General features: G+C 44.8%; 1 protein-coding gene across 6 annotated transcripts in view; it reads right to left on the bottom strand.

Annotated features, from left to right (window-relative positions):
* The window catches only part of ABCF1 (ATP binding cassette subfamily F member 1), a 51,103-nt gene that overhangs the window by 18,261 nt on the left and 19,507 nt on the right, over positions 1-13,335 (bottom strand). For all 6 annotated transcript variants that reach the window (XM_083355972.1, XM_083355974.1, XM_083355971.1 and 3 more), the window contains 8 exons: positions 11,089-11,193; positions 8,415-8,498; positions 6,398-6,520; positions 5,815-5,915; positions 3,743-3,828; positions 2,091-2,230; positions 1,081-1,229; positions 522-605 (listed from right to left, as the gene is read on the bottom strand). In XM_083355972.1, the coding sequence (XP_083212098.1) occupies positions 522-605; positions 1,081-1,229; positions 2,091-2,230; positions 3,743-3,828; positions 5,815-5,915; positions 6,398-6,520; positions 8,415-8,498; positions 11,089-11,193 (872 nt within the window). The remainder of the gene's footprint in view (positions 1-521; positions 606-1,080; positions 1,230-2,090; positions 2,231-3,742; positions 3,829-5,814; positions 5,916-6,397; positions 6,521-8,414; positions 8,499-11,088; positions 11,194-13,335) is intronic.

Below are 13,335 nucleotides of genomic sequence, written 5' to 3'. Positions count from 1 at the left end.
TATGTGACTGAGAATGTAAATATGAGAATGGTGCAACTAGTGTTACAGAAAAAAAGCCCTGAATAATACATTTCATTATTTCTGTTTCATTCAGCTAAGGTATTAGCATCTGCTATATTTGGCACAATATTCAGATACATACATTTGTTTTTAAATGCTACTATCATATTGTGCTGATAGCTGCCCCGAGTCTGTTGACAGATGGAAAGCCAGGTCAGAAATTGATTTAATGAAACAAAAGATGGCATGTAATAATGCATTATAGACAATAAATTTTGCAAATGTGTACGCAATCTCTTTATATGCTGCTAGAACCACTTCCGGTGTCATTAAGAGAAACAATAGGTAAGAGTAAAAGAAGTTTTGTTTACATGTGGCCCAGACATACACCCTTACTATGTTCTTTTGGGATTTTTGCCAAGCTATTTATCTGCTCTGTAACTATGTCCCATAACTTGAAGGAGACTTAAAAGCAGAGCAACTGACTTTCTCTTCCCCAGGGTGCTTAGCTGGTGACTTACTTATTAAGCCAGATGACCGCGTTGAGATCCAAGTGATTGGTAGGTTCATCAAGCATCAGCAATGTGGGCTCCATGAACAAGGCTCTGGAAAAAAAAAGAAAGAAATGATCGGGTCAGAAGTCCCATTTTCAGAGTCGGTCAAAACTTTGCACGCTTGGTAAGTGACCAACTGTAATTTGAGGACTACTTGTATCTGAGACTCAAGGAAGGAGACAGAAGAAGCCGTGAGGGAGCACTCCAAAAAAGGATAAATTTGGAAGCTATGGATTGGATACGAAGCCATAAGAGTTTCTTGAGTTTTGGATTTGGTTGCCATGTGAAACCAAGTACTCTAAACCAAGACAAGATCTCTCCTATTACTTTTAGGAAGATCAACAGGGGTTTGGGAGGTGCTTCTGACCAAGCCCAAACACTGGTCTATCCGGCAGAAAGCTTCTCAAGCTGGTCTTCTCCAGATGCGTTAAAATGCAGCGTTCATCATCTGAAGCCAGCATTGCTTTGGAGTAGTCACCACGTTATTTTCCATCCTTCTGGCTGATATTCAGCTTTCAACAATTACCTGGCCAAGGAGACCCTCATGCGCCAACCTCCTGAGAATTTCTTGGTTTGCCTATTCTGCATCTCAGGGTTGAAGCCCAACCCAGCCAGGATTCGCCGAGCTTTGGCCTCTGCTGCCGCTGCTCCTGTAGCCCGCAGTTCCTCGTAGACCTGGAAGAATTAGGAAAGGGCATGTAAGTATCACAGGCCGTTCCAGGTGCTAGAGTTAAGGTCAGGGTTAGGATAGGACGGAGACAGGTCTTTCAATTCCATTCACATTTTTCTGTTCAATTCCCTAAAAACTTTAAAAAATTTTGAGAGTGGCCATCTCAACACATCTGAGGCCACCAGGTTGGGAAAGTCTGGACTACTTAGTCCAACATCCTTTCCCAGAGCAGTTCAACTGACGCCCACAGTATTACGAACAAAAGCTCTGTCCACTGCATATTCCCTGCAACTGGTGTTGAGGGACATCGTGCCTCATCACAGAGGTAACCAAACTGGCCCAGCTGGGCTTGTAGCTGCTATTTATTTATTCAATAACCTGCCTATTATTTTTTATAAACAACTCGAGGTGGCGAACATATCTGACACGCCTCCCTCCTCTTTATTTTTCTCAAAACTGCAACCCGCTGAGGTAAGTTGGGCCGAGAGAGATTGAGCGGGGCAAAGTCACCCAGCTGGCTTTCAGGGCTAAGTGAATTGCCACAGTTGCCATGTGAATCCCATTATCCACAATGGGTGTGTTTGTTTGGTTGTTTTTTTTTTGCTACAAACCGGAAGTAAATGGTAGTTTCCAGCAAAAAAAAAAAAAGTCACAAATTGAGGTTACGTGACCGCAGGATGCTGCAAATCATAAAAAATGTGGGCCAGATGCAGACTTGGGGGGGTGGGGGCGGAGAGCTGTTAGGTCTGATGTCACTTCAGATACCTGCTAAGTGACCAGTCGCACGTCGAGGACTACCTGTCAATGAATCACAGGCAACCCATTCCCACAGCCAGGATAAAAAGCCCTTCATGGCTCCTGAATACCTTTTCCAGGCGTTCTGCTGCTGCGTCGTCCCCTTTCTCCAGCTGGGCCTGCAGATGCTTCTCCTCCTCCAACAGCTTCAGTCGCTTGGTGTCAGCCTTGAGCACGGCTTGGACCGCTGGAGTCTCATCCGCAACAACCTCTGTGAGGAACAAGAGGAAGAGGAGAAAATGGAAAGAAGATCATCTGGGCCAGGGGTAGGCAACCTCGGCTCTTTTATGACTCGTGGACTTCAACTCCCAGAATTCCTGAGCCAGCATGGCTCAGCTTGGAAACCTCTTCTTTTCCCCTCAGTGTGGCTGGCTCAGGAATTCTGGGAGTTGAAGTCCACGAGTCATAAAAGAGCCAAGGTTGCCTACCCTTGATCTGGGTGAACAGGGCATCAACAAGCCTAACAGCATGATTTTATGGAGTGCTAAAAGCTTTCAAACAAATGGGGGTGGGGGAAACACATCTCTCTGAATCCTGAAATAGGAAATAGGGTGGCAATAAAAGACAAGCAATATGCTTGTCTTCCACATGCAGGTTTAAGTTTAAGTTTAAGTTTATTTGATTTCAATACCGTCCTTCTCCCGAGGGACTCAGGGCGGTTCACAGGGCATATATAAATAGCAGTACAAAAATTAAAAAGAAATTAAACCAATGCCCAATTAAAATACAACAAAATAGTAAAAAACCCATTAAAAAAACCCCCATATTTCCCCATCAGGCCAGACCAGCTAGTTCAAATAAGTGGGTCTTCAGCCCGCGGCGGAAGGAGCGAAGGTCCGATGCCATCCGGAGCTCAACCGGCAGTTGGTTCCATAATGCCGGAGCACCCACAGAGAAGGCCCTTCCCCTGGGGGCCACCAGGTTATCTGTTTATGGACTTTAACGTCATCAGATGATGGGAAACTGGGCAGCTAAGAGACCTGACAGCCAATCTGAAAAATCCGAGCTTTCTGTCATGTTTAAATACAGATTATGACGCTGGTTCACAAGTTACAGAAAATCCTTGGTTTCGTGAGTTGCAAGGGTCTAAAAACCAAGGGTCTCCAAACTTGGCAACATTAAGACTTGTGGACTTCGACTCCCAGAATTCCTCATCCAGCCATGCTGGGAATTCTGGGAGTTGAAGTCCACAAGTCTTTAAGTTGTCAAGTTTGGAGACCCCTGGTCTGAAGTGAGAAACAACAGAAAGTGCTCTCTGCCTAAGAGAAAAGATGCCAAACTGACCGGCATGCTACAACCGGGCACTCTCCTACTGTACTGACTCGACTTCGATATCCGGTAGGAGATTATAGGAATATAGCCAGCCGTACCAACAGGCTGAAAAATAGCTTTTATCCGTGGGCTGTTAGGCTTTTAAATGGGACATAATCTTATGCAGAATTGACTTGGGAGGCCGGTGTGTGGTGTAGTTGGTTCACATAATGTGGTGGGATGGAGGGTTTGTTGTCACTGTGTGTTGGGGGGAGAGAGCAGGGGGGGGAGGCTCAGCTAATCTCAATGTACACATGTTGTACTTTGACAATAAAGGTTTTATTATTTACTAGATTTCAAACTTCATCAGCCCAGCAACATAGGAGTTTTAATTCCTCTCCTCAAAAAAGGGACCAATGAGCCCAAGAGTTGCTTGGCTGTTTCCCCCCCCCCCCCCCCGTTATTCCTTTACCTTGTTCACAGAGCAGTACATCAATGTTGGGAGGGATGCTCAAGGCCCGGTTAGCAATATGTTTCAGCAAAGTGGTTTTGCCCTTCCTGAAAAGAAGGATACAGATCAGACGAAAGAGACACTGGAGTTGACCATCAAAGTCTCTTCCAAGTATTTTAGAATATGGAAGGTGCATGAGGAGAAACACAACCTACCAACTTCCCATTTCAGAGTGGTTTTTCTGAGCAAGATATTAGTATTGGACAAATTACAGTCAAAAAATTTCTCCCCCCCCCCAAATGTTGGGGTAATCAAATAAAGCAGTAGAAATTCCAGGGGTAACACATCATCATGTGTAATTTGTGAAGTATCTCCTATTAAATGTTTTTAAGATGCCTGTTGGGAGACTTTTCTCTTCTCCCATGCCTCATCTGTAGAAAAATGGGAGGAATAGTACGGATTTCTGCTTGTCAAATGTAGTAGTAGTAGTAGTAGTAGTAGTAGTAGTAGGTGATTAATAATAATAATAATAATAATAATAATAATAATAATAATAATATGTTAAACTGGAGCACCACTTGAACACCATTGGCATTGAGAAATTCACTATTAATCAATTGCAAAAGGCGGCCTTACTAGGAACTGCTTCCATCCTGCGACGATATCTGTAATACCATCAAACATCCACATCTGCCTATCCCAGGTCCTTGGTAAGGACTCGATAAGATAGGCAAAAATGCCAAATCCAATCTGAACATCTGGCTGACTGCGATGATCAATAATAATAAAAAAGTTGGGAGGAACCATAGAGGTCATCTAGTCCAACCCACTGCTCAGGCAGGAAACCCTATATACCATTTCAGACAAATGGCTGTCCAGTCTCTTCTTAAAAACTTCCAGTGTTGGAGCATTCACAGCTTCTGGAAGCAGGTTGTTCCACTGGTTAATTGTTCTGTCAGGAAATTTCTCCTTAGTTCTGGGTTGTTTCTCTCCTTGATTGGTTTCCATCCGTGGTTTCATGTCCTGCCTTTGGGCACTTTGGAGAATAGCTTGACTCCCTCTTCTTTGTGGCAGCCCCTGAGATATTGGAACATTGCTATCATGTCACCCCTCACCCTTCTCTTGTTATCTGTGTTATCTGAGGGACCATCTCCTGCGGTCACATCTACCCGATCCACTAGAGTGGGGAGGCAAGGAATGTTGCAGGTCCCGTCCCCTAAGGAGGTGCATCTGGAGAAGGGCCTTCTCCGTAGTGGCTCCCTCCCTCCGGAACATCATCTTTTCAGAAATTAAGACTGGACCCCACTCTGGCACTTTTTCATAAGGGCCTGAAGATGTGGGATGGAGCCTGGGAAACGGCTGATATGAGTGTTTGTTGTCACTGTGTACGTGTGTGCATTATTTTATGTTTTAAAAAAATCTATACTGTGTTTTTATTGTTTACAAGCCACCTAGAGTCACTGAGAGCGAGTAGGCGGCTACATAAATTTTCTAAATAAACAAATGGCAATATTATATCAATGACGAAAATCACTGTGGGTTCTGCGACCCAACGGAATTTTATTATCGGACACCTAGCCCTGCCAATTGAAGGGACGTGGTGGTTCAGTGGGTTAGGACGCTGAACTTGTCAATCGGAAGGTCGGCAGTTTGGCGGGTCGAATCCCGAGTGCCGCGTAGCAGAGTGAGCGCCTGTTACTCGTCCCAGCTTCTGCCAACCTAGCAGTTTGAAAGCACGTAAAAATGCAAGTAGAAAAATAGGGACCACTCCGGTGGGAAGGTAACAGCGCTCCGTGCGCCTTTGGCGTCTAGTCATGCCGGCCACATGACCACGGAGATGTCCTCAGACAAGCGCTGGCTCTTCGGCTTTGAAACGGAGATGAGCACCGGCCCCTAGAGTCGGAAACGACTAGCACGCATGTGCGTGCGGGGGAACCTTTACCTTTACCTTAGCCCTGCCAATTAGTCCACCACAACATGGTCTCACCATATTGTTAGGGTATTTTTTTTTAATTTGTAAAAACCATTTCACAATACTTTTGTTCAGGAGGCATTATAACACTTGTACAATCACTGCAATAAAAGGCACCTACCCATTCGGGCCCACCAAGCCATATCGGCGCCCAGCTACAATATATAAGTCTGCATTGACAAACAATTCTTTTCCGTGAGCCGAGATGCTAAACTTCTCCAGCTGAAACAGAAAATGAAGGATAATAAAGGGTTTTATAAAAACTTATTTCACTGTTTTGTTTACTTTGATGGTTCCAAGGTTGCATTTTATTGCCTTCATTATTTGGGGGATTAGCTTGGAAGATATTTGCAACAAAGCGCAGAATGCCACCATTCTAAGCAAAGAGGTCACAATTTATCTGCACTTACTCTTACAGAACCAGACTGAGCAAAATGAGAAACTAGTATCGTTGTCAATTTTTTTAGGGGTTTTTTTAATGATTTTTTTTTTAAAAAAAGGTCCTTTTAAAAAAGGCAAAACTTATTTACTTACAATCCCGAGCAGGCAAAAATTCAACAATTCTCAAAAATATAATGATCGCTTGAGTCACAATGCCAGCGGGAGATAGATATAAAGGCGTAGCTGAGAGCAGAGAAACGGAGAACAACGAAGAGCTAGAGAAGCAAAGCTAGGGAGCGGAGTCCGAAAGAAGACCGGGGTACCTTGATGTCCGAGGCATTTTCCAGCATGGCTTGTCTCGAGGTCATTTCCGCCTGGGACACTGAGAAGTCATTCTCCGCTGCGTTGGCTGCTTTCAAGGATGCCACCTGCCGCTCATATTCCAGCTGGTGGAGCAAAGAAAGGCTCAGATCAGATCATTTCACATTTTCACATGACGTGCTGCTTTCCGAGACATAGCCATCTTGAACAGCAGGAGTTAAAACTGCAAAATGTGCCATACTTTTGTTATTGTGAACTGTTTGACAATACTTTTGTTCAGGAGATATTATAAGCATTTGTTGTCAAGTTTCCGACGTATGGGCTTTTCAAGCGACTCTGAGGCATTGTTTACCTTAAAAGTCCTTTATTTAGCCCAGTACACCGGCAAATGCTTGCTCGAAGGAAGCTGGAATCTGAAATCTCCGCCCCCTCGCACAATATATTAAACACAATTCTCCACCTTTCTAATTTTGTTGTTAATCCGTATTCTCCAATTAATTTAAAGAATCAGTTTCCCTTCCGTTAGATAACCCGCCAAGTTCTTATCTTCTTTAATTTCATATGGCCTTGAGGCACAATCTTCCTCCTCCCAGCCATAACCCTATCTCTTAAAGCAATGCACAAGTTTAACATATGAAATAAGCTGCTTCTTCATCTCTTGTCAAGCAAGAACATCCGATGTTAGCAGTGTTGACATTTGTAAAACAATTGTATCATACCCCCTATCCTTTTGGACCCAGCAAGCTCTATCAGCACCCAGCTATAATATATGTCTGTTTACATAACTGCCCCATGCACATAACTGAGCACATAATTTTTGGGCAATGTGCCTCCAGTATAAACCAAACAGGGAACAATAATTATAAATAAAACACCAGACAAAATCTAAAAACATGAAACCTACAACCAGTGTATCAGACAAACAAACAGTTAAGGACACACTTCACTTTCCAGAAGACAGGTTTATCTATTTTCCTGACCCAACAACCGGGGGGGGGGGGAGGACTCATTTTAAAAACTTTCCTGAAAGCTTAGAGGATCAGAAGCATTCACATAATCTTGGGGGTGGGATGTTCGTTCCAAAAACGAGGCATCACAACAGGAGACACCCACCTCCTGGGCCCCATCTCAAGCTTCCTCCTTCCGTTATATATTAAACATAGTAAGGTAAAGGTAAAGGTTCGCCCGCATGTGCGTTCTAGTCGTTTCCAACTCTAGGGGCTGTTTCAAAGCCGAAGAGCCAGCGCTTGTCCGAGGACGTCTCCGTGTTCATGTGGCCAGCATGACTAGACGCCAAAGGCGCACGGTACGCTGTTACCTTCCCACCGTAGTGGTCCCTATTTTTCTACTTGCATTTTTACGTGCTTTCGAACTGCTAGGTTGGCAGAAGCTGGGACGAGTAACAGGCGTTCACTCTGTTACGCGGCACTCGGGATTCAACCTGCCAAACTGCCAACCTTCTGATCGACAAGCTCAGCGTCCTAACCCACTGAGCCACCGTGTCCCTTATATTCAAGATGGGCAGCATTTAATATTTATTTGTTATGTATATGTAGGGATGTGGGTCTGTACAGATGTTGTATATAGTATGTTTTAGGTGTGTGTCATGTACGTGTTTTATTTGGGAGAGCGGGCAACTAAATTTCATTTCTGATGTGTGCCGTTGTGCCCACAGTAAAAGAAAAAGTCAATAAAGGTTATCTTATCTTCTCTGAAGAAGAAATGGAAGCTATGGGAATCCATGTTTCATTTCCACGTCAGATGGGATCTAGGGATTTATGTTTCTGCTACAATTTCAAATGTCCCGCAAGCTATTTTAGATAGATTTCACAACAGAGTTTATTCCCAATCTCAAGATTGATTTCTACCTTCCTTTGTGCAATCTGCTTCTATAAACCCTTAAAACAGGGAGAAGAGAATAAGAGCACACAAAAAGAATGCGTGTTATGGCTGCAAAGACAAGCAAAGCCACAAAAAGTAGAAGTTACAGCTGGCCTCCACTGGAGGACCACATCTAACCTGTTTCTTGAGTTTCTTCTTCTCCTTCTTGCTGAGATGTGCATAGGGATCATCATCCTTCTTCTCATCTTCCTCCTCCGATGGCTACAGAGTTTAGAGGAATCCAGTTCACGGCAGCCGAACATTATCATGTGGGGAACAAAAGAGTTTACTGTGAAATCTTTGGAGCTCGGATGCAGAATTAAGTCCCGTCATGTTCATCTCCAAGCATCAATCTTACTTCAATAGACTGCTTCGACTGCTTGTCTGCTTCAACTTCTATTATCACAAGTGACTCATCTTCAGGAGAGGGAGGAAACATTTCTACACCGTCTTTCCAATCTTATTAGAAAGTACATTACAGCCGTGGTGGTGCAGTGGCTAGAGTGTAGTACTGCAGGCTACTTCTGCAGACTGCCGGCTGCCGGCAGTTTGATCCTGGCCGGCTCAAGGTTGACTCAGCCTTTCATCCTTCCAGGGTCAGTAAAATGAGGAGCCAGATTTTGGGGGTTAATATGCTGACTCTGTAAAACCGCTTAGAGAGAGCTGTAAAACACTGTGAAGCGGTGTATAAGTCTAAGTCGTACTGCTATTGCTACATTAACTGCTGGGATTCTTGTGTGAATCCCAAGTTGTTAGACTGGCCGTTCATCTCACTTGTACATATAATGCTCTCTGCAGCAGGAAGGAGCAACCCCAGGTAAGTTGGGGGAGGGGAGGGCAGGGCACCTTCAGGAATCTAGTGGCGTTCCCATAGTGCCCTCCTGAGATGCTACAGACCGTTTGCCACTGAAATTTTATTATGGCCCAACTCAGTTAAGGCAAGATCTGGCACCCCCAAGTAGAGTCCTTCCCAGTGGTGGGATTCAGCAGGTTTCCACTGGTTCAGAACCGGTAGCTAAATCTGCCTGAATTCGGAGAACCGGCTGGCTTCAGGAAGTCCAGTCTAAGCCTCAGAGGCCTCCCAGGCCAAGAACAGCCCACCGGAAGTGCATGGATACCACTTCCGGAAGTCCATTCTAAGCATCGGAGGCGGCCTCCCAGGCCTAGAACAGTCCACCGGAAGTGCACTGATGCCACTTCCAGAAGTCTGTTCTAGGCATCGGAGGTCTGGAGGAGGCCTCCCAGGCTTAGAATGGCCCACTGGAAGTCCATTGATGCCACTTCCGGAAGTCCATTCTAGGCATCAGAGGCCCAGGCCTGCATCACATAATAGAACTGGTTGTTCAGGTATTTGAATCTCACCACTGGTCCTTCCCGAGATGAAGCTCTACAGCAGGGCTTTTCAACCAGTGGTACGGGTACCACCTGTTGTACATTGGCACCTGGCAGGTGGTATGCGACCATGCTAGAGAAGTGGTAGCAGGGGAGGGGAATGAGCTGAACTGATGGCAGCACCGGACAAGCTTGAGCGTGAGATGGCTGGAGCTGCAGGCCTGTCAGGGCTCAGTGGAAGCACCAGGATCACCGACAGTCTCCAGTTGGAGCTCGGTGCTGATCCTGGCGCTTCTGAGCCCAGAAGAAGTGCCGATCAACTGAAATGTTACAGCATCTCCAGGCTCTTGTGATTTACATTCAGATGCTTGGCAACTGATTCATATTTATGACGGTCACAGTGTGTCCCAGGGTCATGTAAAGTGACCAAAACCTGCTGCAACCACCCAGCAGACGGGGACAAAACCAAACACCCTCCCACCCCACCTCCGCTGCCAATCCTCAACAGAAATGCTCACAACAATGAAAACCTCGGACAGGAGGAAGAGCACCGCCAGGCAGGCAGGCAGGTGTCTTGCTCGGCTGTGGCTTGAGGGGCACTTTTTCCAGTGCCATTGTAACTTCAAACAGTCACTAAGCAAACTGTTGTAAGTCAAGGACTACCTGTACTTCATCACTTTTTTTCCTTTTCCTTTTTTTTTTTTTTTGGTCATCAAGGTTTTGACACCTTGCTAGGCGACTGGTGGTCCTCAGATGTTGCCATATCCTAAAAGTGGTACAATGGGTGAAAAGCCCTGCTCTACAGTGTAGACAGCAAAAACCAGGGGGAAAAACCTGAGAGCTTTATGGAGCAGCGATAAACAGGCTGCACTGCCTATCATATCTAGGTGCCCCAGAAACTATTTTTCTGTAGCACGTTCTGAGTTCCTGTAAGTGGAAAGGACTAAAATAGTCCTTCCTTTTTCTTTTTTACATTTTGGGCAAATTATGGACCTTTAAAGAGCAGAGAGCCTTCAATAACATCTTTTCATTTCTCAACAGTCCTCCCCCACTCCTCACGTACAAATATTTTAAGACATTTTCCCCAGTTCACGATTGACATGGGTGGAGAACGAAGGTAGAAGTGTCAGCTCTAGAGCAGAGGTCCCCAACCTGGTTTTGTGGAGAGGGGTTTTTCCACAAACCAGGGGGGGGCGTGGTTTTGTGTGCTGCCTGCATCCCACGGATGGGGCTTTGCTTGTTTGTGCGGACCAGCTGCTGGCAGGCCACGGCCCGGTACCGGTCCACGGACCAGGGGTTGAGGACCCCTGCTCTACAGCATTCAAATGTCTGAAATACCTTGCAGGATGTCAGGTTCCTGAGGTCTGCTCTTCTTCCCAAGTCGCCCAGACTACCCCATCACACGTAAGAAGGGGCAGCACAGAGGAAGGTGCACTAAACCAATGGCTTCATACTTCACCCTAGAGAACTGGATCCTTACCGGCTGGCTGTCCTGTTTGGACTTCTCTTTCTCCTCCGTGAAGTCTTCCTCCCTGTCATCCTCTTCCTCATCTGTCTCCTCTGCCTCTAGGGCAGCAAACATATTCTGCAACGATGGAGAAGCCAACGTCAAGGAAAGAATATATTATACATTATATTGGAAAGGGCTTCTCATTCGCTCACTTCCAGCAGCTCCACAGGTCCTCGTCACAAAAAGGACCACAGAGTGCATTACAGGTGATCCTCGCCATACTACCACAATTAGATCCCTTGCAATTCGTCTGAACGAGCAAATAGATCGGCCGACGATGCTCTTGATATGGCTCTGCAGTACATCCTACAACATCCTTTTTGTAGGGTCCTTTTTGTAGACCTTAGCTCGGCATTCACTACCATCATTCCAGATATTCTTCTAACTAAACTGAATCAGCTAACTGTGCCTAACAACACCTGTAAGTGGATCATAGGTATTCTAACAGACAGGAAGCAGCAGGTGATGCTAGGCAAAATCACATCATATACCTGTACAATTAGCACAGGGGCCCCTTAGGACTGTGTGCTCTCTCTACTTCTCTTCTCTCTCTATACCAGGGGTAGGCAACCTCGGCTCTTTTATGACTCATGGACTTCAACTCCCAGAATTCCTGAGTCAGCTATGCTGACTCAGGAATTCTGGGAGTTGAAGTCCATGATTTATAAAAGAGCCAAGGTTGCCTGCCCCTGCTCTATACCAACAATTGCATCTCAAAGGATCCCTCTGTTGAAGTACTGAAGTCCGCAAATGATACAACAGTGATTGGTCTCATTTGAGACAACGATGAATCTGCATAAAGAAGGGAGGCTGAACAACTAGCCTTGTTAATCTTGAATTAAACGCCCTCAAAATTGTAGAAATGATTGTAGATTTTAGGAGAAACCCTCCTATTCTATTACCTCTTACAATACTAGACAACACAGCATCAACGGTAAAGACCTTCAAGTTTCTAGGTTCTATAATGTCTCAAGACTTAAAATGGACACCTAACATCAAAAATGTCATCACAAAAGCACAACAAAGAATGTTCTTCCTGCGCCAACTCAGAAAGCTCAGACTGCCCCAAAAGGTGCTGATACAGTTCTACAAAGGAATTATTGAGTCTGTCATCTGCGCCTCTGTGACTATCTGGGTTTGGCATTGCGATCAAACAAGACACAGACTTCAACGGATAGTTAGAACTAATTCCCACAACACTGTCAAACTATCTAGTAAGGCTGAATTACTAATATTCTTCTCATCTTTCCTATTACCTATCTCCTTATCTCCTTATGACTATAACTGTGTTGCTTGTATCTTACAATTTATATTGTTTTAGTTTCCTAGTATGATTTATGTCGATTGCTTATTTAGTATCCTATGACTATCACTGTTGTATCTTATGATCTATGATGAATGTATTTGCGTGATGACTATGATCATGATTTATCACTCCTAGCTTTACATACACTAAGAGCTTATGGACCGAAGACAAATTCCTTGTGTGTCCAATCACACTTGGCCATGAAAGAATTCTATTCTATTCTAATTTCTGTTGTTAAGTGAGACAGCAACATGAGGTTTGCCCCATGTCACAGTTGTCTAATCAATCACTGCAGTTGAAGCTAGTAACACAGTTAAGGAGAACTAAGGAGAAACTTCCTGACAGTTAGAACAATTAACCAGTGGAACAACCTGCCTCCAGAAGTGGTGAATGCTCCAACACTGGAAGTTTTTAAGAAGAGACTGGCCAGCCATTTGTCTGAAATGGTATAGGGTTTCCTGCCTGAGCAGGGGGTTGGACTAGATGACCTCCAAGGTCCCTTCCAACTTTATTATTATTAAGTGAACCTGGCTTCCCCATTGACTTCGCTTGTCAGAAGGTCGCAAAAGGGGATCACATGACCCCGGGACACTGCAACCATCCTAAATACATGCCGGTTGCTAAGCTTCTGAATTTCAATAGTGTGACCATGAGGATGCTGGAATGATCACGTGAAAAAAAGGTCATGTCATTTTTTTTCAGTGCTGTTGTAACTTTGAATGGCCACTAATGATTGTAATTCGACTTACAACAGTTTGTTTTGTGATTGTTTGAAATTACAGCGGCACTGAAAATAGTGAATCATGACCATTTTGTCACATTTATGATTGCTGAAGCATCCCCGGGGTCACATGATTCCTAGACTCACAGCTCTCTTTGGAAGATCATATAGGAGCTGTGACTAGGGGGGC

The sequence above is a fragment of the Vipera ursinii genome (genome assembly GCF_947247035.1).
Source record: "Vipera ursinii genome assembly, chromosome: 2".
Lineage (NCBI taxonomy): Eukaryota > Metazoa > Chordata > Lepidosauria > Squamata > Viperidae > Vipera > Vipera ursinii.
The sequence above is the reverse complement of the archived record's forward strand: the minus strand, read 5'-3'. Positions and strand labels throughout refer to the sequence as shown.